Raw genomic sequence first — 22,628 nt, 5'->3', positions numbered from 1 at the left:
GGCTGGCGGGGGGGGTGGGAGGTGCCCTGGGGGCTGGCGAGCCGTAATCTGTAGCCACATCCAGAGAGTGGAAAGTTCTAGCAGGTTAGGAGACCAAGCCAGGGCCTCCCACCAGGCTACCACCTGGACCCACATCCAGAGAGCAGAAAGTTGTAGAAGGCGAGGCAGCCAACCCAGGGCCTCCTTGGGGTCAGGTGGGCAGGCAGGGTGTGTCCTGTCTAAAGATGTGGCCCAGCCCAGGTTACCAGCAGGAACAGGGCCCACTGGGGCCAGTTTCCCCGGAGAATCCGGAACTCTGGAATTTCTATGTGCGATGTCCTGATTTTAAAACCACCATCACCACAACAGATTCTCATTTTCTGCAGACAAAAGGCTTCTGGGGGCCGAGTCGGGCCCTCCCACCTCCAGTTTGAGATCTTCACCTACTGCCAGCTGCTTGTTGCATGGAAGAGGGTTTAGAGGCCCAGAGCGGGGACACGGGGACCCCAGGCCACTCGGCCAACGGGGGTGGACCCCAGACTTGCCCCTGGCCATCCCCTCAGGCTGCCTTGGCCCTGTGGGGACCTGACCACGTGGGCCCCAGGCCTCCGTCTGGGGACCCACCAAACTCGCCGGTACCCACTGGGCTGGGCCTGAGACCCCGACCCCAGAAGCAGGGCCGGGGAGGGGAGGGGCCCCTCGGGGACGCCTTCCCGGGTGCTTACAGGGCGAGGTCGGCGACGAGCTTCCTCCCTCGGAGGTGGGTTTGGTGGTGGGGGGGAGCGCCAGCCGCGGCAGCCCGGGGGGCGGGGGTGCCAGCATCTGAGCAGAAAGGCAGTGACTGGACATTTTGAGCTGGCCACTTCCATTTAACTGGGGGGAACAGAGAGACAGGTGGTTAAGGCGGCGGGTGCCCCCTCCGCCTCGGGCTGCCGTCCACCCCAGGGCTGTGGACCGGCCTGGTGGGCACGGCCGGGACGAGTTTGGTGGGTGCCCGGTGCTCGCCTGACCCCGCAGGCCTCCAGCATCCTGGGGTCGCCATGCCTTCCCTGCCTCCTCAGGCTACTGTGTACCCACTTGCTTTCCTTCCACGCCTCCTAAACAGCATCGCTGGACCTCACGGGCGGCCTAGACGCATCTCCCCGCATTTGCCGTGAGTACGCATTCATTCATCCACCACCTCGCCCGCGGTTCCCAGATCTGAAAGGCTCCGAACACCAAAAGCTTTGGTGGAAGTCTGGCCAAACGCGGCCTGAGCTCAGCCGTAACCGTGTTTGATTTGGGGGCTTCCTAAAATACCGTCCGCTCAGACATCTGAAAAAGCCTGAATTCCCACCCGGTCTGGCTCCAGGGGCTGCGGACTCCGCCGTTTGTAAAATAGAAGCTGCCCTGGCAGAGGAAGGGTTGCCTGACACTCGCGCCAGGGCCCCAGGGAGGTCGTGCCCCCCAAACTCACCGGTCCAGGTTGCTGACTGGCCGGATCGCAGGCCAGCGAGACAAGATCTTTGAGCGGGTCCTGGGGGTTGAGGTGAGGTGGGTAGCGGATGGCCGTGTGCGGGAAGTAGGTGGAGGCCGTCTGGGGCAGGATGGACGTGGTGGGGAAGTGCAGGGCCGAGGACGGGTGAGGGCTCCGGGCAATCCCTGTGGAGAGGAGGGGGGCAGTGGTCACCGGGGGATCCCGCCAGGCCGCCCCGTCTCCGAGTGACTGTGTTTGTGGGTGTGCGTCACGCCCACGCTGCGGCACCTTTAATAATATGAATATGTGGAGACCCAGTGGCATCTGCCATGACCAGGCCCTGCTGTCATTTACACGCCCAGATTCGATGACTCTCCTGTGACCCCACAGAGTTCTGGCGTCGCCCCTTTGAGCGTTTTTATTTATTTAAATTTCTTTATTTTTGGATTGCAGGATCTTAGTTCCCCAACCAGGGATTGAACCTGGGCCCTCGGCAGTGAAACCGCTGAGTCCTGACCACTGGACCGCCAGGGAAGTCCCATCACGTCTTTTTTTAAGACAGAGGATGACCGTGGCTCTCAGAGGGAGTGTCCTCTGCCCCAGCCACAGAGCAAGCAGGTGGCAGACCCGGGGTTCCAGCCCAGCCTGACTGGCCACACCCTGACCCAAGTCTTGGCTAGCTCTTTCCATAAATGGCTGGTGGGTCAATATTTTTTTTAAATTGAGATATTATTTGCACACTATAAAATCCACCCTTCTAAAGTGTACAATTCACTGTGTGTTTTTAGAACATTCTCATCCCCCTGAAAGGAAGCCCCGTCCCCATGAGCACCACCCCCATCCCCTCCCCCAGCCCCTGACAACCGGGAAGCCACTCTCTGTCTGTGGATATCTCATCAATGGAATCACCCACTGTGTGTCCTTCTGTGTCTGGCTTCTCTCACTGAGCACTGTGGTCTCAAGGTCCATCCACGTTGTAGCGAGTGTCCGTGCTTCACCCCTTTTCATGGCTGAGTAATATTCCAGTGTGGTATTTGCTTTTTTTTTTTCTTTTTCTAAACAAGTCAGTGACTTTTAGTATATTCACTTTGTAATTCCAGAACCACTTCACTGCCCCCAAAAGAAGCCCTGTGTCCACTAGTGGTCACTCCCCCTTCCTCTCTCTCTAGCCCCTGGCCAGACAGTAAATACTTTTGGCTTTCCAGGCCATAGGGTCTCTGATGCAGCTACTCAACTCTGCCCTTGTTGCCTGAAAGCTGCCACAGATGACATGTAAACAGATGGGTGTGGCCCTCCGCCAATAAAACTTTATTTACAAGAACGGTGGCAATCGGGGGGCCTGCTTGGCTGGCTCCTAGTCTAAACTGTTGTGCTATTTTGATGTTTGCCTCTGCCCTGTATGTGTATTTGCCCTTGTATGGAACTAAATCATCATTATCACAACCAAGGGGCAACAGGTGACATTCAAGATCTTATTTAACTCATTCTGATTTAATTCATTTGGTCCTACGGACAGCCCTGGGAGGGGGTCGTTTGAGCCCAGTGGACGGGTGACGGGCTCAGCTCACACCCCACGCTGTGAGCGTGCTGCTTCCTGAGAGCTCCCGTACCCCTGTGTGGCCTGTGTGTGTCCTTCTGGGTGTCTGCCTCCTATTACGGCCATCCCGCCCCGGGGTCTGTCGGTGGGTCGCTCGAGTATGACACGTGGGGAGCAGGTTGAGGGGTGAGTCCCAGGCTGCACCTCCATGTACAGAAGGGGAAACTGAGGCCCCATAAGAGTCAGGCCCAGGTGCTCTCTACCATGGCACCTGCAGGATTTCCTTCCCCGGGTGGGAGGCTACAGCAAGAGGACTCGTGGTCAGACGGCCAGTGGGACTTCCCCGGCCATACGGGGCCTGGTTAGAGGGCTCAGCCGCCCCTCCCCGCCCGGGGCCCGTGGCGCTCACCGCTGTGCACGGCGATGACGGGCCGGTGGTGCTGGGTGAAGCTGGAGAGGCGGGGTGAGTCCTGGGGAGACGGACTGTTGAAAGGGGACTTGTCCATCTCTGTTTTCTTCACCGGGGATGAGATGCCTGCGGGGAGGGCCAGAGGGTCAAGGGCCGGCAGGCAGGGTTGTTCCACTCCCAGGACCCCTGGACCTCCCCGCAGAGCCCCTGCCCCCCCTTCTCCCAGCAACCCATGGGCAAGGGGCTGGGAGCCCATTGTAAGGCGGGGCAAACCAAGGCTGAAAGCTGGGAAGGGGGCCGCCCCAGGGTCACACGGCCCACGGGAGGAGGAGTCTGACGCCACACGGGCCCCTGGGCGACAGAGTCCGGCCCCCACCTTCTCTCCTTCCAGACATAAGTCGGCTCAGGGCTGCCCTCTGCCCCCCCAGGGACACCAGAGCCCTGGAGAAGGCGGCAGGGTGGGCAGAGAGGAGGGATTGGTCCAAAGCCCCAAAGCCCAAGTGGCTCTGTGCTTGTGCCCCACCCCCCACCACCGATCCTTACCCGGGGGAAAGAACCTTCCCTGTAGGGTCATCGTGAGTATTAAATGCGATACAACATGTAAAGCCGTTAGATCAGGGCCTGGCACACACCCACGCACTGGAATTACTTGCTGCCATTCCTCAGCAGACGGGGGTCTCACTACCTCCCCTGGTGGCCCTGGGGAACCCAGACGGTCTCCAGCTCGGCCTCAATGAATAAAAGGTGTAAAATGGGCACATACAGACTCCGTGGAGGCCATGGCACAGAACGGACGCTGGCTCAGGAGGAGCCTTGTCATGACATAGAAGACGGACCCCAGAGATGCGGGGCACACGTCCGCCCTGAAGAACCATGAATGCCCCCCCGCCTGCCTCCCTGCATCCCACCACCCACTCCCACCACCCTCTGCAGAGGCTTTTTCTAGTGACAGTAAAGGATGATGACGTGTCTGAAAAAGGCAGAGTCCTTGGCCTGGCCCCTTCTCTGGAATTGGGCTCTGGGGGAAGTGGGGAACTGGAGATAGACATGTTTAGGAATTGTTTTAAAATTCATTTTACTGTGAAACACACCCACTGAGGCCCACAGTGGATTCACACATGGTGAGGGTTGTTTTTTTTTAAAAAATAGTTTTTATTGGGGTATAGTTGATTTACAATGCTGTGTTAGCTTCAGGTGCACAGCAAAGTGAATCAGTTATACACATACATATATCCCCTCTTTTTTAGATTCCTTTCCCACATAGGTCACCACAGAGTACTGAGTAGAGTTCCCTGTGCTACGCGGCAGGTCCCTATCAGCCAGGTATTTTATATAGAGTAGTGTGTATATGTCAATCCTAATCTCCCAATTTATCCCTCCCCCTCCCTTGCCCCCTGGTAACCATAAGATCGTTTCCTACATCTGTGACTCTACTTCTGTTTTGTAAATAAGTTCGTTTGTACCATTTTTTTTTTTTTTAGATTCCACACATAAATAAGCGATATCGTGTGATACTTGTCTTTCTCTGACTTACTTCACCCTGTATGACAGTCTCTAGGGACACACTGCCTGCCACCCCGCAAAAGGTGGCCTCTCAGGCTGCACACATCAGGGCCAGGGACATTCTCTGTGGGTCGCCCTCGGCGCCTCCCTGGCTCCACCCACTCGACGCCAGGAGCCCCCCCAGTCATGACAACCACAGATGTCCCCAGACACGGCTCAGTGTCCCCTGGGGGCAGAGCCGCCCCAGTTAGGGCCCCCGCCCTCCTCCGAGGCCTGCCACCACTGTTTCTGGGGTCTCGGGTTGATGGTTCTGTGAGTGGGCATCTGCGTGGGTCCCCAGGGCTGTCCCACCTGGGATGCTGTTGCATTCCCCCCTCCCCTACCGTGGCGTTTCCACGTGGGGTGCTTTCGTCCTCCGTGATGGCACGGCCAGGGGTGAGCCGGATCTGCGAACCAGCCCCCCGACGGGCACTCAGGCCACCATCTGCTTTTGCTGTTACAGACGCTGCTGCCCTGGTCGGCTCTGGGTGCACATCAGTGTGTGAGTGGGGGAGCGTGTCCTGGGATGCGGTTGGCGGCCCAGAGGGACCTGGCGGCCAAGCGGGGCCTTGGGCGCAGGCCCAGGCTTTCCCAGGGACAGAAGGAGCTGGTGGCATCCAAGGCGGCCGGCAGGGAGGAGGTCGGCCCTGCTGTGTGTGCGTGCGTGCATGCGTGCGTGCATGCGTGTGTGTGTGTTGGGCTCCCGGCTGGCTCAGGGCTGCAGGGGGAATGAGGTTACGGCTGTCAGACGCTCACTTAGGAGGATTTCCTAGAACGGCCTGTCCTGGATGGAAATAGCCCGGCGTGGACCCCGCCCCCAGCTGCACCTCCACAGGCCCTTCTAGAGCTTCCTGAGATGGGGCCTTCGGGAGCCAGGGTCCAGGAGGGGGGCGGGGGGCGCCTGGTGTTGCAAGAAAGAGTCACCCTCGTGCCTGCGTTCCTGCGTCTGAACGTCCCCCGTTCGTTCAACAAACACGCTGGGCACGGCCCCACACGAGCAACCGATGTTGGTTAACACAGTGCCCGTATATGCCCCATCAAAGCGCGAGTCTCTCCATTTAACAGGCGTGCCCTTGACCTCCCCGATCCGAGTGGCCATCTTTCTGCTTAACATACATATCTCCACGTCCGCGTCAAGTATCCCTACGTCCCCCGTCGAAGATACAAACCTTAACGGACGCACGTGCCTGTAGGTGCCCACCCCCAAGTATCTTTCCACTTGCCTGTCACACGTGCCTGTCTGTCCCCCGTTTAAGCACACACGCTTCATCTAACAGGTGGGCCTGTACATCCCCCATCTGAGCACCCACCCGTCTGCTTGACAAACTAGCCTGTCCCCCTGCAATGCCAGCTCCCCTGGGGGGCCCACTGCAGTCAACCACTGGGTCTCCAGGGCCCGGAACACAGGGTGGGCAGAGAGTGTGCGGAGTGTACGGGTGGGTGGACGGAGCGCAGTTCTGCTGGGATCGGCCACCACTCACTGGGCACTTACCACGTGGGATGGCCTCCCCCACTACCCCCAGCACTGCTGACACGGGGGCCGGTCACCCTCTGGGGGCCCGTCCTGGGCGCTGTGGGGTGTGGAGAAGCGTCCCTGGTCCCACCCACTGGATGCCAGGAGCCCCCCAGTCATGATGGCCAGAGATGTCCCGGACACCGCCCAGTGTCCTCTAGGGGCAGAAGTGACCCTCTGTGAGGTCCTGGGGAGCCAAGAAGTGGTGGAACTGGGATTCAAAGGCAACTCTGTAACTCCTCAGGCCACGCTCTGACACCCCCTCCTGCCCCCCAAGTTCAAAAAGAGATGCGGGAAGAGGAGAGAGATGGGATTTCCCCGCTTCACTCCGTATAATAACTGCCTGTGGGAGGCCCATGTCCCCTGGGGCAGGGCCACAGAAGCAGCAAGAGCAAAGCACTCTGGGACCCCCTTTCGGCCCCGCTTGGCTGGGTAATCAGGGAAGGCCTCAGGAGGAGGTGGCCAGGAGGAGAAGGGGCACTCCTGGTCCTCCTGGCCCGGGCCCGGAAGGGGCAAAGGGCTGGAAGCTGGTGTATGGGGTATGAGAGATGTGGCTGCAGGGGTCTTGCCGGGGCGGGGCTGGCAAGATTTCCCCCAGGCCTCTGCCCCCCCCCCAGGCGTCTGCCCCTCCAGGGCACTGGAGTGAGGAGGCTGGGGCTGGGGGGTTAGCTGGGCGCTGCCCATGGTGGCCACAGCGGAGGAAGGGAGAGAGTACTCTAATCAGCTTAACCCCCTTAATGATCAGCTAATTGGGGGCTGTCTAGACAGGAAGCCGGAGGAAGCCAGGAAGAGGAGAAAAAGGAGGAGGAGGAGGGGCAGGAAGGGGAAGAAAAGGGAGGGAGAAGAGGAGGGGGAGGAAAAGATAGAATTCATCTCCCCACGAGCCTGTGAGCACCCGGAAGGCAGGGGCAGGCACACACTAGAGGTTTGTACTGAGACTCCCACAGCGGGGAGTGAGTCTGCCATCACCTGAGGCAACCAATGGGAGCTATAGGAGGACTGACTCCCTCTGGCATTCCCTTCCAGCTCTGTGATTTCCCCATCGCACACCAGAAGCTGGTACGGGCTTCCTCCTTGTCCTCCCCCATCATGGCCACTTTATTCTCAGTGTAGGAAGGTTGGATCAAGCCCCAGTGACTCTCTCTAGCATTTCCTTCCTTTTAAAATTTTGTTTTTCTTTTTTGAGCATCCTGAATTGAATGCTGGGTTCTTTATTTCCAGCCTTTCTCTTTTTCCAATTAAAGCTATAATTTTTCCTCTCAGGGCTGCTGTGGCTACATCAGCACAGGCTGTCTTTCAGCTCTAAATAGTATTCACTTTACATGTAGACAACCTCTTCAATCACAGTGTTAGTGAGAAGTGCTTTTGAGTTCCCAATCAGTAAATGATAGGGCAGAAGTTAACTGTCTCCCAATATCTGCTTTATCCTTCTTCCTTAGTAACAGAACCCTTGATTTGAGATGGGCACATAATTGGCCCAAATAAGATTACATTTCCCAGCATCCTTTGCAGCAGAGTATGGCCTTAGGACTAACTCAGGGGCCCAGAGATAAGCAGAAGGGGTAAGTGCATCTTCTGAAAATTATTCTTAAAGGGAGAGGACATGCCCAGACTTGACCCTTCTTTCCTGCTGGCTGGAAAGCGGACAGGATGGCTGGAGCTCCAGCAGTTATCTTGGACCATGAGGTAGGAATGAAAACCCCATTCAGTGGCGCATAAGGCAGGAGACTGAGTCCCTCACATCACACTTGCCCAGGGCGGCTGATGGCTGGACATTTATTTGTGAGAAAAATGCACTTCCTTTTGTATTTTCTGTTATCTACAATCAGACTTAAAGCTTATTGAATACAGGTCTTTATAAAGACAAACTTTAGAAAGATAGGGAAACCACAGAGACAGAACCGTAGAGACACTCTGACCCATAAATTAAAGCCTAATAAATAGAGAGGTCCTCCCAGCATTAGGTACCTGGGAGCCCACACTGAGGAAGAGGGAGGAGGCTTGGGACCTCAAATGTCACAACCAGCTGTGTTAGAGACCGATTCCAAGAGATGGGAATTTTATAAAGACATGAACACCAAAGAAACTCTCCTGTTTCCTGGTCACTTATGTGCCAGATGGTTGCTTAAGTCACATTCTACCGTGTCCTCCTTCCAACTCTCCAAAAGAATGATGGTTCTCATCACTCCCACTTTGAAGATGAGGCAACCGAGGCTCAGAGATGTTAAGTCACCTGCCCAAGGTTACACAGCCCACACAGTGAGACAAAGACAGAGCTGGGATTTGAACCCTGGTCTCTCTGATGCCTGAACCTGCCCTCTTTTTCTTTCTCTCTCTCTCTCTCTCTTTCTTTCTTTTATTGAAGAAGAGTTGATTTACAATAATTCAGGTATACAGCAAAATGTTTCAGTTCCATAGATATATATATACGTGTGTGTGTATATGTATATATATATATATATATATATATATCAGATTCTTTTCTGTTATAGTGAACCTGCCCTCTGAATTGTAATGTTATATTGCTTTTCAAGAATCCTATAGGTATGGCACTTTGTATAGACAGATCTTTATAAGAAATCAGACTCTACAGGGAAGAGGGAAAGAGGATGAGGGCAGAGAAGAAAACAAATCCTAAGGTATACTGGGTACCTATTATGTGCCAGGCCTGTTTTAGGGACATCAAATGTATTAATTCACTTAATCCCCACAATAACCCTATGGGGTGGGTACTGCAGGTATTAACACCCCCATTTTACAGATGAAGAAACCGAGGCCCAGAGAGGTGGGGTCACCAGGAAGCTGTAAGGGCTGGGGGACTCGAGTGTCCACGTTCATAACCACTAGGCTATACGGTGGGGTGAACCCTTGTTAAGGGATAAGGGACCGGGTAGAGACATGCTTCTAAAACTGGGGGGCACAGACCCCGCTGAGAATCTGAGGAATGCCAGGGGCGTCCTCCCCACAGGCTACTCTGCAAACCATTTCCTTTAAGTGCAACGCTGGCCCGCTGGAGAGCAGAATCTTAAGGTGAAAGGGTTTTTTTTTTTTTTTTTTTTTTTTTTTTTGCCGCGCGGCGCGTCTTGCGTGATCTTATTTCCCCTACCAGGGATTGAACCCGGCCCACAGCAGTGGTGAAAGCCCCGAGTCCTAACCACTGGACCACCAGGGACTTCCCAGAAAGGGATTCTTTAGATTAGAACCGTGATGGAGATGGAAACTCCAAAGAAGGGAAATCTTTGGAGAATGCCCTTAGGGAGACGGTAAGTAAACAAAGAATCAGGAGGAGCCAGCGCTCGACAGAAAAAAGCTTCTACGGAACTGCTGACCCTACAGAACAGGAGCCACATGAGACAGACACTCTGGAGAGGACCCTATGAAGACAGAGGAGCAACAAGAAAATCTACCAGGAAAAGGATGCTATAAGAAAAGAGGCGGGGCTCCTATGGAACTGGACTCACAGAGAGCAAGATCCCATGCAGATGGGAATCTTGCAAAAAAAAAAAAAAAAAGGACTCCAGGGAGGACCCCAGTGGAAAGGGAACCCACGTTATCAGGACGCTCTAGTTGAGGGTCTACGGCAGACCCGAGGATGAAGCACCCTGTTGATCAGAATCGCGACTGAGTCAATTCTGTATAGCAGGAACCCCACAGAGATGGGCCGTTAACAGGCAGAGGGCAGAAAAGTCGGGCAAGGGATAATCTCCATCCTCCCCCGCCAGAGCGGAACCAAAGAGCTCCGGGAACGCGAACCCGGACTTTACTTCCAACCGCGCGCAGCCTGCGAGACTACAATTCCCAGGAGGCCCCGCGGCTCCAGGCCGACTCTCCGCCCCGGGGCGCCCGCGCAGTGCCTGCCGGAACACGTAGTCACTGCCGCGGTAACCCAGACCGGAAGGTCGGTCAGCCCCCGCCGCCAGCCCCACCTCCTTCCATGTCCTCCGTCCAGTTGCGGCTGCTACTCGTGGGAGAGCTGGGTGAGGTGTAGTAATCACCGCCGGGGCTCGTGTCCACGTCTTCCTCCATCGAGCCCGATTTGTGCCGCTTGCTCCTAAGGGGCGAGGAAGGAAGCCAGCCGACCGGTTACCACGGAGACGGGCCCGGCGGGCTTTGCTACTTCCGGCTCTTAGGGGGGCAGGGCGAGGAGGGTGCTATCGCGAGACGTCACGCGAGCCGCGGACTTTCGGCTGCTTCTCAAGATGACATCCGCTTTAACCTGCCCATCACTTGGGTGGGACACCTGGGTCAATAGGCAGGGAGGGACTCAGCAGAGGGCCAAGCTAGCAAGCTAGCAGAGTGGAGACTAAAGCCCTGAAAGCCTGGCTGATCGCTTGACCTACTGTAATCCTCAGAACAACCTGGTAGGATTATGATCCCACTTAGCAGGTGAGGAAACCGAGGCAAACAGAATGTGACCGGCTCACGATCACACAGCATATCTCAGCAAGAACCGGTGTCTGTGTTCTCATGGAGTCGCAGGGGCTAGGGCTGTAGGACTCGAGGCTGTGGGAGCCCAGCGTGGGATGTCAGGGCTGGGGAAAGAGTCACTTGGGGGCTGGGTTTTGAAAGATGAATAAGAGTTTCCCAGGTGGAACGTGAAAACAGGGAGAGGAATGAACCAGCTGGGGCCAGATGGAGGTGGGGGTGGGGCGTGAAGTGCCCAGAGGTGGGGTCCCGGGGACATACCCGCTGGAGGATGTGCTGGGTAGCGTTCTTCTCATGCCGGTGCTGGCTGGATTTAGGTCATACGCCAGGTGTCCCTGCAGCTCCCCCAGGGAGAAGTTGGGTCCTGTTCCAGTCACCACAGGTGCTGCGGAGGGCGACAGAGAGGAGGATGAGGGAGGAACAAGGTCCAGGGCTGCACTTTGCCCTGGAGTGGTGGGGAGAGCCATCTGGGGGCTGGCAGAACGAAAAGGAACCGCTTCCCAAATTGGCCTGATTCCTAATTTGGCTGAAACTGGCCTTATACTATGGGTCAGAAGAACAAGGCCATTGAGAGAGGCCAAGGTCACACTGTGAGGCAGAGGCATAGCCAGAGCTGGAGGCCAAGCTTCCCAGAACTCTCAGAGGCCAGGCTCTGCTGATCTGGATGGGGAGGGCAAGTGTCAGGGTTAAGGCAGGATAGTGCCCAGAGGTCCCTGGGGTAGGATTCAAATGGGGGTGTCTGGGGATGGGGGTGGGTCCCCAGCAGGTCCATAGGTAAGACAAGAGGTGAAATAGGCGGGGGGGGGGCCCCTCTGGGGTCTCCTGGGTGGGGGTGAGGGAGGTCCCAGGAATGGGGGATACTGGGGCAGAATGTTCTTTAGCCCTTCCACCCAGCATCTGGAGTCTTTTCTGGGGAAGAGCATGTCACCCTGACCTTGGACTCTGGGAAAGGCCTGGATACTGCCCTTCCTAGGGACTTAGGCTTGGTGACAAGGGTGGCTGGAGAGGACGTGGGGGAGTGGGGCAGGGTGATGGGCTCCTTCCTCCTCCCTCCCCGAGTCCCTTTCCCTCTTAGAGCCCCCATCCCGAAGCCACTTCTCCTTTCCGACAGTCCTCCCCTGTGTGAGCCCACCCCAGCCCCCACCTCGGGTCCCAGCACAGGGTGGGCGGGGACACTTACTCCGGGACACTTGGATGAGCTCAGTGACGCTGAACACACCGGAGGTGACGAAGCTCTCCTGGAAGTCGGTGGTGTCTGGAAAAGAGAGGAAGGATGGGGGTCAGCAGGCAGCCAGCTGAGCTGGGTCTGTTCCCCGCCTTGACACCTCCGGGCTGCCCAGACTCCGGGGGCTGGACCCAGCCTGGCCAGTCACCCTGTCTACCCACCTCCCCAACCACCACAGCCCTGCAGCAGGAGGATGGCCAGCTCAGCCCCTCCAAGCCGACGGGGACTCCTCCACCCTAACACAGCTGGAGCGGATCTCCCTTCCTGAGTCTCTGCTCAGTCCTTCTCACTGCAGCCTCAGCCAGCCTCCCCTTCTCCAGCCTGGGCCTTCACACCGCCTCCCAGCCCTCCTCGGGAGCCCCCGTGCTGTGGCAGGCTGCACACACAAGTGGAGGCCAGACCTGGGTTCACATCTCAGCTGCCCGCTCGGTGTGTGATCTTGGATAAGTCACTTTACCTCCCTGAGCTTTGATGCTCCCTGATCTCAAAAGTGGGGACCATACACCCTGTCGTCTTGGGTGGTTGTGAGCTATGAATGCTACTACCTAGGAGGGACCAGCTTGCTTCCTTTACCTCACTCATCACCCCATGCAGTGCTGCAGTCTCTTAGCCTTCTGCCTCCAGGCTGTGAGCTCTGTGGTGTCCCCAGTGCCCGGACCAGAGCCTGGCAAACGGCAGGGGCTCAGAACCATGGGGTGAATGGAGGGTCCACAGACAGCAGTCAAAATCCTCAGTGTGCCCAGACCCATTCCCGCCTAATGTCAAAGGAAGAGGGACCCTCCTCTCTGGGCTGGGGTGGTTTAGACCCATTTCATGGATTTGTAAACTGAGGCTGGCCTCGAGAGGGCGGGAGCACTGGCCAACCCAAGACAGCTGGAAGCAGGCCTGTCCCACCTGGAGACCCTCACAGGCAGGACCCATTACCAGGCACCTCCAGTGTCCGCCCCCTGAGTTGGGCACTGGGGACACAGTGGGGAACAAGACGTACAGGAGCAGCTGCCCTCTTGGACTCACAGCCCATGGTGGGCGAAGGACGCCACGTAAAAGCAGGAAGTCAAAAACACTTGCACATGAATGTTCACAGCAGCATGATTTACAGTAGCTGAAATTGGAGACAACCCAAATGTCCATCAACCATGATGGATACACAAAATGTGGTCCCTCCACACACGGGAACGTCACTCAGCCGTGAAAAGAGGTGAAGCCCTGACACTCGCTACAACGTGGATGGACCCTGAGAACACAATGCTCGGTGAGAGAAGCCAGACACAGAAGGATACACAGTGTGTGATTCCATTGATGGGAAACGTCCAGAACAGGCAAATCCACTGAGACAGAGAGTGGGTTCATGGTCACTCGGGGAGGGGGAGTGACTAATGGAGATGGGGTTGCTTTGTGGGTTTATGAGCATGTTCTGGAACTAGACAGAGGTGATGGGTGCACAGCTCTGAATGTACTTAATGTCACTGAACGGTACATTTTAATAGGGTTAAAATTCTACATTTATGTGTGTTGTACCACAATTTAAAAAGAAAGTTATTAAAGATGATTCAGTTAAATGTGAGATGTGTCAGGCAGTGGTGAGGCAGTCAAGGTCGGGGGAGCCTGCTGGGGAGGGGACCTATTTTACACGAAGGGCTCAGAGAAGGCTTCTCTGGGAGGGTGACATTCAACCAAGATCTCAAGGTAGGGGTGGATAAGGCGAACACGTGAGTTAAAATTTGGGTAGTGCCCAGACAGCGCCTGGCACAGGGAAACTGCCTTGTGAGAACTGGCTGCCCCGATGAGGATGATCTTAAACTCGACGTTTTGCCGCCTCCCTGTGGGTTACGATGTTCCTGGCAGCGGGAATGGCTTGTGCAAAGGGCCTGGGGTTGGGATGCACTTGGCAAATCGGAGGCCAACAGGGCTGGAGTTGAAGGAGCCAGAGAGAGTGGTCAGAGTGGAGGTGGGACCCACAGAATGGCAGCTCTTGGCTTTGGTGGTGGGGGGGTGGGTGGGAGCAGTTCTTGTCCAGGCCCCCAGGGGGCAGCAGTGGCCGCAGGGAGCTCACAGCAGTGCCCAGCTCCCCAGCTGTCTGCCACCCAAGCCCCCTGCTTATGAGCTTTGTGTCCACCATTCATTGAGCAATTACTACCTGCCCAGGCCCATGATGGGAGGCTCGGGACCACAACATCCCGAGGAGGACAGGGTGGTGGACCAGTGTCCAGGGGGAAGTGGCCGTGGCCGCTTCCTGCTGACCCAGCTGGCCGGCTGCTGTCAGCACGCCCCTCCGCCCCACCCCCACCGGGGTTTCCTGTTTGTGCAGTGCTCGCCCAGCTCCATCTCCAGGGGACTCCCTGGCGGGCGGGGAGGAAGTGATTTCCTCTACCAGACGCTGGAGCTCCCCACGGGACCAGGCCAAGCGCCATGGCCCCCGCCGCCTGCCTTGAACATCTGGCTTGGAGGGAGGCGCCTGGGGATCACAGGAGGTCAAGGAGGACTCGGGTCACAGATGGCCAGTGAGGTGTGGCCTGGGGGCCTGTGAACCTCCTGGAACCATCCAGCCTCCCTGTGCATGCCTGTGACGGACCTTCCAACGGGGATGCCCTCATCCACTGACTGTTTCTTCCTTTCTCCCTTTTCATCTCTCCTCCTTCCTTGCCCCTAATATACTATCCCTCTAGTTTCTCTTTTTCCCTCTGCTTCATCCTTCTCTCCTTTTTTGCTTTCTAGAAATGTTTTTTGAGTACCTAGTGTGTGCCAGGTCCTGTTCTAGGTACTGAGGACACAGTAGTGATCAAAACAAACACCTCTGCCCTTGAGGAGGTGATGTTCCACTACATGAGATAAACAACCGCATTTGCAATCACTAAGCAACTAAGCAAATACATACGCAATCACTAACTTCCTCGAAAGGAAATAAAACAGAGGGCTGAGATTGAGAGTGACTGAGGCTGCTTGAGCTGAGGGGCTCAGGGAAGACCTTTCTGAGAGGGAGGCATTTGAGCTGAGACCTGGGTGATCTGGAGCGAGAGAAAGCAGTTAGCTGTCCAGATAGCGGGCACAGCACGTGCAGAGGCTCTGGGACAGGATGGTGCCTGGCGTGCTGGAGGAACAGCAAGGAGGCCTGTGTGTCTGGAACAGAGTGAGCGAGGGGGGGAGAGGGAGGAGGGGAGGGCAGGGAGGACTTGGGCTTTTACCCCCGGGAGGTGGGAGCCCTGGAGGGCTGTGGGCAGAGGGTGGGCGGGGCCTGACTCAGGTGCTCACGGGCACCCTCTGACCACTTCAGGGAGGACAGACTGTGGGAGGGAGTAGGCAGGGAACCAGAGTAGAAGCAGGGACTCTGAAGCTTCCAAATCCTCTCTGTCCTTCTGGCTCTGCTCCCACACCCGCAACATAGAACTGAGTTGTCCTACTCATCCACTCAATGTCCCATGAGACTGCAGGGCCCACCAGGGCCTCTCCCATGGGGGGAGCACCTCAGAGCCCAGACGCTGGAGCTCAGGGTCGTGGGTTCCAACCCCAGCTCCCTGGATGCCCCTGGGAAGGCCCATATTCCTCTCCGGACCTCAGTCCCTGCCTCTGCAAAATGGAACAACAGCAGCACCTACTCTACAGCATGGCTGGGAGGAGTGACTTAGGTGCTCACACAGGACCACACAGAACCCACAGGGGGCACTCCGGAAACGATTCCTAAATAAAAGATGGGGATGGGCCCGTGCCCGCCACCCCTGCCACCTCCAGACTCACCCAGTGTGATGGGCTTGCTGTCCTCCTGGTCGGAGCCCATCCCTGCCCGGGGACTGCCGCTTTGCTCTGCATCTGCAAAGAGAGGGAGGGGGAGTTGGTGACATCGCAGGGACCCCCACTTAGGAGGGGAGGAGACATCAGCCCAGTGCTAGGCTGGGCCAGCGCCGTGGTCTGGAGCATGGCATGGCCCCCTCCCTGGCTGCTGCCCCAGGGGGTCATGGACGTCTGAGGTCACTAAGCGCCAGCCTGCCTGTGTCCTGAACCATGGCGAGAACCCGAGTGGAGGGGCTGGCTCAGTCGTGGGGAAGTGCTCTCTGAGCCTCAGTTTTCTCATCTGTCAAGTGAGGATAACTCATTTAATCCTGCCTTTGCCGTATGAGGTGGCAACTCTCATGCCCATTTCACAGACAGGAAAACAGAGGGCCAGAGAGGTGAGTCCCTGGCCCCTCGGGCCCCCTCCCCACCGCCTCTGCCTTCCGAGTCCTGGGGGCCCAGCCTGTGGTCTTGGGTTGCCACTCAGGATCCCCGGAGAGGGGGCCGAGGGGCATATTTCTGCAGCTGTGACATTTCCGGCCCCACCCGCCGGGCTTGGGGGCTCCCTCCCACCCCGGCGCCCGCCCCTCCATCTTATCTAAAAATAATCAGGCTCCTTGGCAGCCGGGTGAAGCAGACAGACGCTGAGCTCAGCGTTATTGGCTCCGGAGGCCTAGATGGAGGGCGAGTAGAGCCAGCCCCCTCTGCAGCCCTCACACCCTCCACCCCAGACTGCGGGGGGAGGGGGGGAGAAGAAATGGACAAGCCCAGCCAGACAGGACCCCTAGCCCACCCCCCCCCCCATTTGTCTCTCAGGTCAAGGACAAAGGTGGCGGGAATCACCATCAAATGCCAGAGAAAGAGAATCAGGCCCCTCCCACCTGCCATACTCCAAGGCCCAGAGCTAATTGCTGTGTGACCTTAGGCAAGTCGCTTAACCTCCCTGAGCCTCAGAGTTTTCTCTTTCAAATGTGCGAAAGCATCTCACAGGCCTAACTGGGTTGCCAGGAGGTGGCAAGGAGCTGATACATATGAAGCGCTTAGGGCATACGGAGCTCTAGATCCATGGTAACATCCACCCCGTTATTATTATTACTGTTATTTTTAAGTCCCTAACATGACCACAAATGTGTTTTCTTGTTCTCATTTCATACTTTCCCTTAAATCATGAAGAGAGACACAAATATGGCATTGTTAGTGTACCCATTTTGTACACAAGGAAAAGGGAGGGTTAGAATGACGAAAAAGTACCCCGCCCCACACCCCTTGCTGTTGTTTTTTTACACAGTAGTGTATCATTTTATTTTATTTATTTATTTTTTGTCCGCACCGCTTGAGGGATCTTAGTTCCCTGACCAGGGATCAAACCCCTGCCCGCTGCGGTGGAAAAGCAGAGTCTTAACTCCTGGACCGCCAGGGAATTCCCCTGCCCCTTGTTGTTTTAATTCGGTAGCTAGTGCTTACATCCCGACATCCAGTACGGCGCTTGCGTGAGCCGCCTGGATTCTGCGATGAGACGCGCGTTCCCATCCCAGCTCTGGGAGCCTCCAAGGACACGTTGTCCCGGGGGGCGGGGGTCACTTCCCCTGCTGGGGCCTCAGTGCACCCAGGGTTGCTTTGGAGATAATAATAATGATGACACTTCGCACAACAGTCACTGGGCCCTCGCCGTCTGCCTGGCATCGCGCTTTTGCCTTTGCACACGCTGTGCGCTGAGCACCTACTGGCGGGCAAGACCCAGGGATGCTGTAAACAGCACAGGAGCGGCCCCACCTGCCTCAGTTTCCCCATCCACGATAGGAGCGGATGCAGGCAGCCCTCCTTGGCTGGGCTGAGCAGCCCCCGCGTGGCCGACTAGGCTGGGCAGGCTGGGCAGTGGTGAGAGGGCTGTGCCCGGCTCGGCCCCACGCCCTGTGGCCGCTCCCGGGCTCGGGCAGCCAGCGGCCCCTTGGAGCCGGCCCGTCCTGCTTGGATGGCCGCATGGCTGGGCACGGGTGGCCACTGGGTTGGGAAGGGCCCAGCCCGGGCAGCCAGCCGTCGGGCTCCAGGCCTTGGGCACAGACCCTCTTCCGGAACCGGCACCCACACGGACTCAGCGGGCAACAGTGCCCGGCTGGCACTCAGGGGCCTACCCGAGAAGGGGGATGTTTCTTGAGCGCCGCCTGTGTGCTTATGCTTTGGAACCAAGCAGCCCAGGCTGTGGGCCTCAGACGCCACCCCTCATCTCTCTGTGCCTCACTCCCCACATCTGTGAAATGGGCACAATTACAGACTCTCCCTCAGGGGCTGCTCGGGAGGGAAAAGGTGATAATGAATGCAATCAAGGGCCCCAAACAGTGGCTGACACGTAGTAAGCACTTCACCAACTGGAGGGAGGGTTTTATTACTATTATTGCTATCTCCTTGCTGTTTTTGTCTTGGGTGCTATTACTTTGTACCTTGAAAGCCATGGCCCTAGGCTACGGCTGGCTCTAGTCTGGAGCCCTTATTCACTGCTCTTGACCTCAGGCCAGCCATATCACCTGTCTGAGCCTCAGTTTCCTCATCTGTAAAATGGGACTATAATAAAACCCACCTCCCAGGGTTTGTTGGGTCTCCAAGTCAGCTAATAACAAGTGTAAAAGGGTTGGTGCCAGGTTGATATTCAATACATGGTAGGTTTGGGGAGCAATTGTAAATGAGAGTGTGTTTTTAATTTTGGTTTCTAATTGATCATTGCTAGCATTTAGAAATGCGATTGGTTTGGGGGTGTTAATCTTGTATTCTGCAACCTTGCTGAACTCACATATTAGTTCTAAGAGTCTTTTTCTTTTTCTGCTAGATTCTTTGGGATTTTCTATGAAAACCATCATGTCGCTTGCAAATAGGGCAAGTTTTCTTTCTTTCTTCCTAATGTGTATGCCTCTGATTTCTTTTTCTTGGTTTATCGCACTGGCTAGGACTTCCAGAACCCTGTTGACTGGAAGTGGTGAGAGCAGGTGTCCTCGTCTTGCTTCTGATCTTAGGGGGAACCCATTCGGTCTCTCACCACTAAGAATAATGTTAGCTGTGGTTTCTGCAGATCCCTTTACTGGGCTGAAGAAGCTCTCTCTCTTTTTTCTCCTATACTCCTATACTCCCGGTAGTTCTTTTTAAATTGAAATAAGTGTAGTTTCTAAATAATATCATGCTGTAATTATACGCCGTCTCATTAAAAATTGTTTTAATTTGATTTTTAGATTGTGTTGAAATATACATAACATAAACTTTACCATTTAACCATTTCTAAGTGTACAGTTTAGTGGCATTAAGTACATTCATAGTATCTTGTGACCATCCCCGCCATCACCTCCAGAACTTTCTCATCTTTCCAAACTGAAACTCTGTCCCCATGAAACACTGACTCCCCACCCCTCCCCCAGTCCCTGGCCCCCACCATCTACTTCCTGTCTCTGTGGATGTGACTCCTCTGGGGACCCCCTGTGAGTGGAATCACACACTGTGTGTCCTTCTGTGTCTGGCTTCTCTCACTGAGCATCGTGTCCTCAAGGTTCATCCATGTTGTAGCAGGTGTCAGAATCTCCTTCCTTTTTATTGTGCCATCTTACTTTTTTTTTTGGCCATGCCGCAGGCCATGTGGGATCTTAGTTCCCCCACCAGGGATTGAACCCCACCCCCTGCAGTGGGAGCACAGAGTCTTAATGCTGGACCGCCACCGCCACGGAAGTCCCTGCCATCTTATCTTTAATCACCTCTAAAACCTCGAACTATTTCTCACCCACTTGCTAACCACCTGCCTGTCATTTGGCTCCTGGAAACCCTGTCTTCTGGAGCTGTCCAGTATGGGAGCCCCGAGTCGCATGCAACTTGAAATTTAAATTGGCTAAATTGAAATTAAATTTTCAGGACTTCAGCCGCACCAGTCACCTTTCAATACTCGACAGGCACACGTGGCTGGTGGCGACCGAATTGGACGGCACCGAATACGCCCACCATCACCACACAAAGTTCTATCGGGCTGAGCTGCTCTGGATGTTTCCATGAAAAATCAAGGGAAGAAAAAAAAAAAAAAAAAAGAGGACACCGATAATTCTTCCTCCTCCCATCTAGAGGCCCAGTCCTAAAATGGACCTTCCTTTGGTCTGAACAGATGGACCCAGAGCGTATAATGCTAAAGGCCAGCTAATGTCCAGTGCCCCAAGATGCCCCAGACCCCAAGTGGGCGGCTTTCATTTGCTGAGTTTTTACTGTGTTAGGAGCGCCATAGCACCATCTGATTAAATTTACCCAGCTGATGAGGTTGGTAAACTGAGGCCCAGCTCGGGGAGTCTATATCCCAAAGCTGATGTCAATTCAAAGAAATTGTCTGCCTAGCGCAGAGGTTCCTAACTGGGGTGATCCTGCACCCCTAGGCGATGTCTGGGGACATCTGTGTTTGTCACGACTGGGGGGGGCTCCTGGCATCGAGGGGGCGGGGACAGGGAGGCTGGTCTGGGATAGCCCCCCAGAGTCATCCGGCCCCCAGTGTCAGCAGTGCCGAGGCGGAGGGACTCTGTTCCAGATCCATCCATTCTCAGTAGGGGCAAAAATTGGTTCTTGGGGCGATGGAGGGGGCTAAAAATTTTTGCTCTTTTTATTTATAAAACATAGATAGATAGATATAGATACAGTATATAAATAGATATATAATATACCTGTGCTATTAAAATTTCATGAGGTGCAGTGATTAGGGAAAAAAACTGTCTAAAAGGGCTCTTTAGGGGGAGGCAATAATGAAAGAAAAGGGTCTTGTACAATTTTAAAGGGCTGTCAAAAGAGAAAGAAGAGTATGCAACAGAAACTGTAGGTGACCTACCAGGTCTAAAGCATTCACTTCACTGAAAGTCTGCCAACCTCTGCTGTGTGTCCTTGTGCAAGTACTTTGACATCTCTGAGCCTCCATTTCCTCATCCATAAATTAGAGCTGAACTGCACTACCGTTTACTTCTCTCCTTTGATCACCTGGCAAACTGATTGCTGAGCACCTCCAGGGTGCCATGTGTCTAACACACAGCAGCAACCAAGATGGACACAATTCCCTGCCTTCGTGGCACTGACATCCTAATGGTGGAGTGACAGACAATGAACAAGTAAGCAAATAAACCAGGAGTATAATTCCAGGCTGTGCCAGGTGCAAGGGAGGCCATGCAACCCAGAGATGTGAGTGGCAGCCCCTGGTGGGTGAGGGGCTGTGACTGGAGCTCCTGGGAGGGTCATCAAGGTCACACCGTGTGAAATGGTACATTCCAATAGTTAATACGTGGTGAGTCACTCCTTTGACTATGTTGAGCTACAAGTTTCCCCTCCACTGACTCATCTAATCTTCGAAACTCCCCCAAGAGGGATATGCGATTATCATCCCCATTTTCCAGATGGGGAAACTGAGGCACAAAGAGAGGCAGGCAACATATTCAAACTCAGGCAGTACCAGGTGGCACCGAAGGGCCTGGGACCAACCCCCAGACACCCCGAGGCCTCACAATTGGGTCCTGTGCTTTTGACTAGGAGGTGTCCAGTGGGCCCTTGGAGGGGGGCTCAGTTGGTCCTGCCCCAACTCCAGGACCCCTTTCTTATCAGTGGTTTGGAGTGACCCCCTGTGTTTGGACCCTGTTGTCTGACCAGTCAGATAAAGGCCCCAGCTGGGGGTCCCCTGCTGCTCTGCTTTTGCCAAAGGTCCCTTCTGTCACTAATTGTGGTGCTGGGGACAGCTGGGGGCAGATAAATTGTTTGCATATCTCTGTTCCACTTATGCTGAAAAGCACCCCCCATGGAAGCAGAGCCCCCAGACCCTACTTTCCATGGGAGCAGAGGCCCCAGACTCTGATGCGCAGGCCAGGGAAATTTCAGAGCACCTCCACCTCACTGAGGTGTAGAGTGAGAAGATATGGGATGATGATGATGATAATAATAACAATAACAACAATAATAATGGCAACTGCTAAGCACAGACAGCTTACCGAACTCCAGATGTCAGGCTACGTATTTAACAGTTTTGTCTAACACCCTCCAGCAATCCTTGATCAAGGCTGACAACCATGGGTTACCCAGAGAGGGTAAGTAAGTTACCCAAGGCCATACAGCAAAGAAAGCTGATGGGCCGACCAGGTTTTATCTGCTCCTCTCAAAAATATATCCATGAAAACCATAATTTGAAAAGATACATGCACCCCAGTGTTCACTGCAACACTATTCACAGTAGCCAGGACATGGAAGCAATCTAAATGTCCATCAACGAAGGCATGGATAAAGAAGATGTGGTATATATATATATATATATATATACACATATATATATATATATATATATATATATGTATATATATATAATGGAATATCACTCAGCCATAAAAAAGAATGAAATAATGCCATTTATAGCAACATGGATGGACCTAGAGATGATCATACTAAGTGAAGTAAGTCAGACAAAGACAAATATCATACGCTATCACTCATATGTGGAATCTAATTTTAAAAATGATATAAATGAACTTATTTACAGAACAGAAACAGACTCAAAGATTTCAAAAACGAACTTATGGCTACCAAAGGGGAAATGTGGTGGGGAGGGATAAATTAGGAGGTTGGGATTAACATACACATACTACTATATATAAAATAGATAACCAACAAGGACCTACTGCATAGCACAGGAAACTGTACTCAATATTCTGTAATCATCTATATATGGGTAAAGAATCTGAAAAAGAATGAATATATGTATATGTATGACTGAATCACTTTGCTGTACACCTGAAACTA

The 22,628-nt window shown here is 54.6% G+C and overlaps 1 protein-coding gene across 5 annotated transcripts in view; it reads right to left on the bottom strand.

The window, feature by feature from the left end:
• The window catches only part of NFIC (nuclear factor I C), a 66,443-nt gene that overhangs the window by 8,225 nt on the left and 35,590 nt on the right, over positions 1-22,628 (bottom strand). For 3 of the 5 annotated variants that reach the window (XM_068537289.1, XM_068537288.1, XM_068537293.1), the window contains exons 3-9: positions 15,819-15,890; positions 12,042-12,116; positions 11,123-11,246; positions 10,363-10,487; positions 3,382-3,507; positions 1,436-1,620; positions 705-852 (exon numbers count right to left, since the gene is read on the bottom strand). In XM_068537289.1, coding sequence (XP_068393390.1) covers positions 705-852; positions 1,436-1,620; positions 3,382-3,507; positions 10,363-10,487; positions 11,123-11,246; positions 12,042-12,116; positions 15,819-15,890 — 855 coding nt within the window. The remainder of the gene's footprint in view (positions 1-704; positions 853-1,435; positions 1,621-3,381; positions 3,508-10,362; positions 10,488-11,122; positions 11,247-12,041; positions 12,117-15,818; positions 15,891-22,628) is intronic. The other 2 variants (XM_068537290.1, XM_068537292.1) reach the window with 1 other exon arrangement.

Source organism: Eschrichtius robustus, chromosome 2 (genome assembly GCF_028021215.1).
Source record: "Eschrichtius robustus isolate mEscRob2 chromosome 2, mEscRob2.pri, whole genome shotgun sequence".
Lineage (NCBI taxonomy): Eukaryota > Metazoa > Chordata > Mammalia > Artiodactyla > Eschrichtiidae > Eschrichtius > Eschrichtius robustus.
Note: the sequence above shows the minus strand (reverse complement) of the source record. Positions and strands in the feature narration are given on the sequence as shown.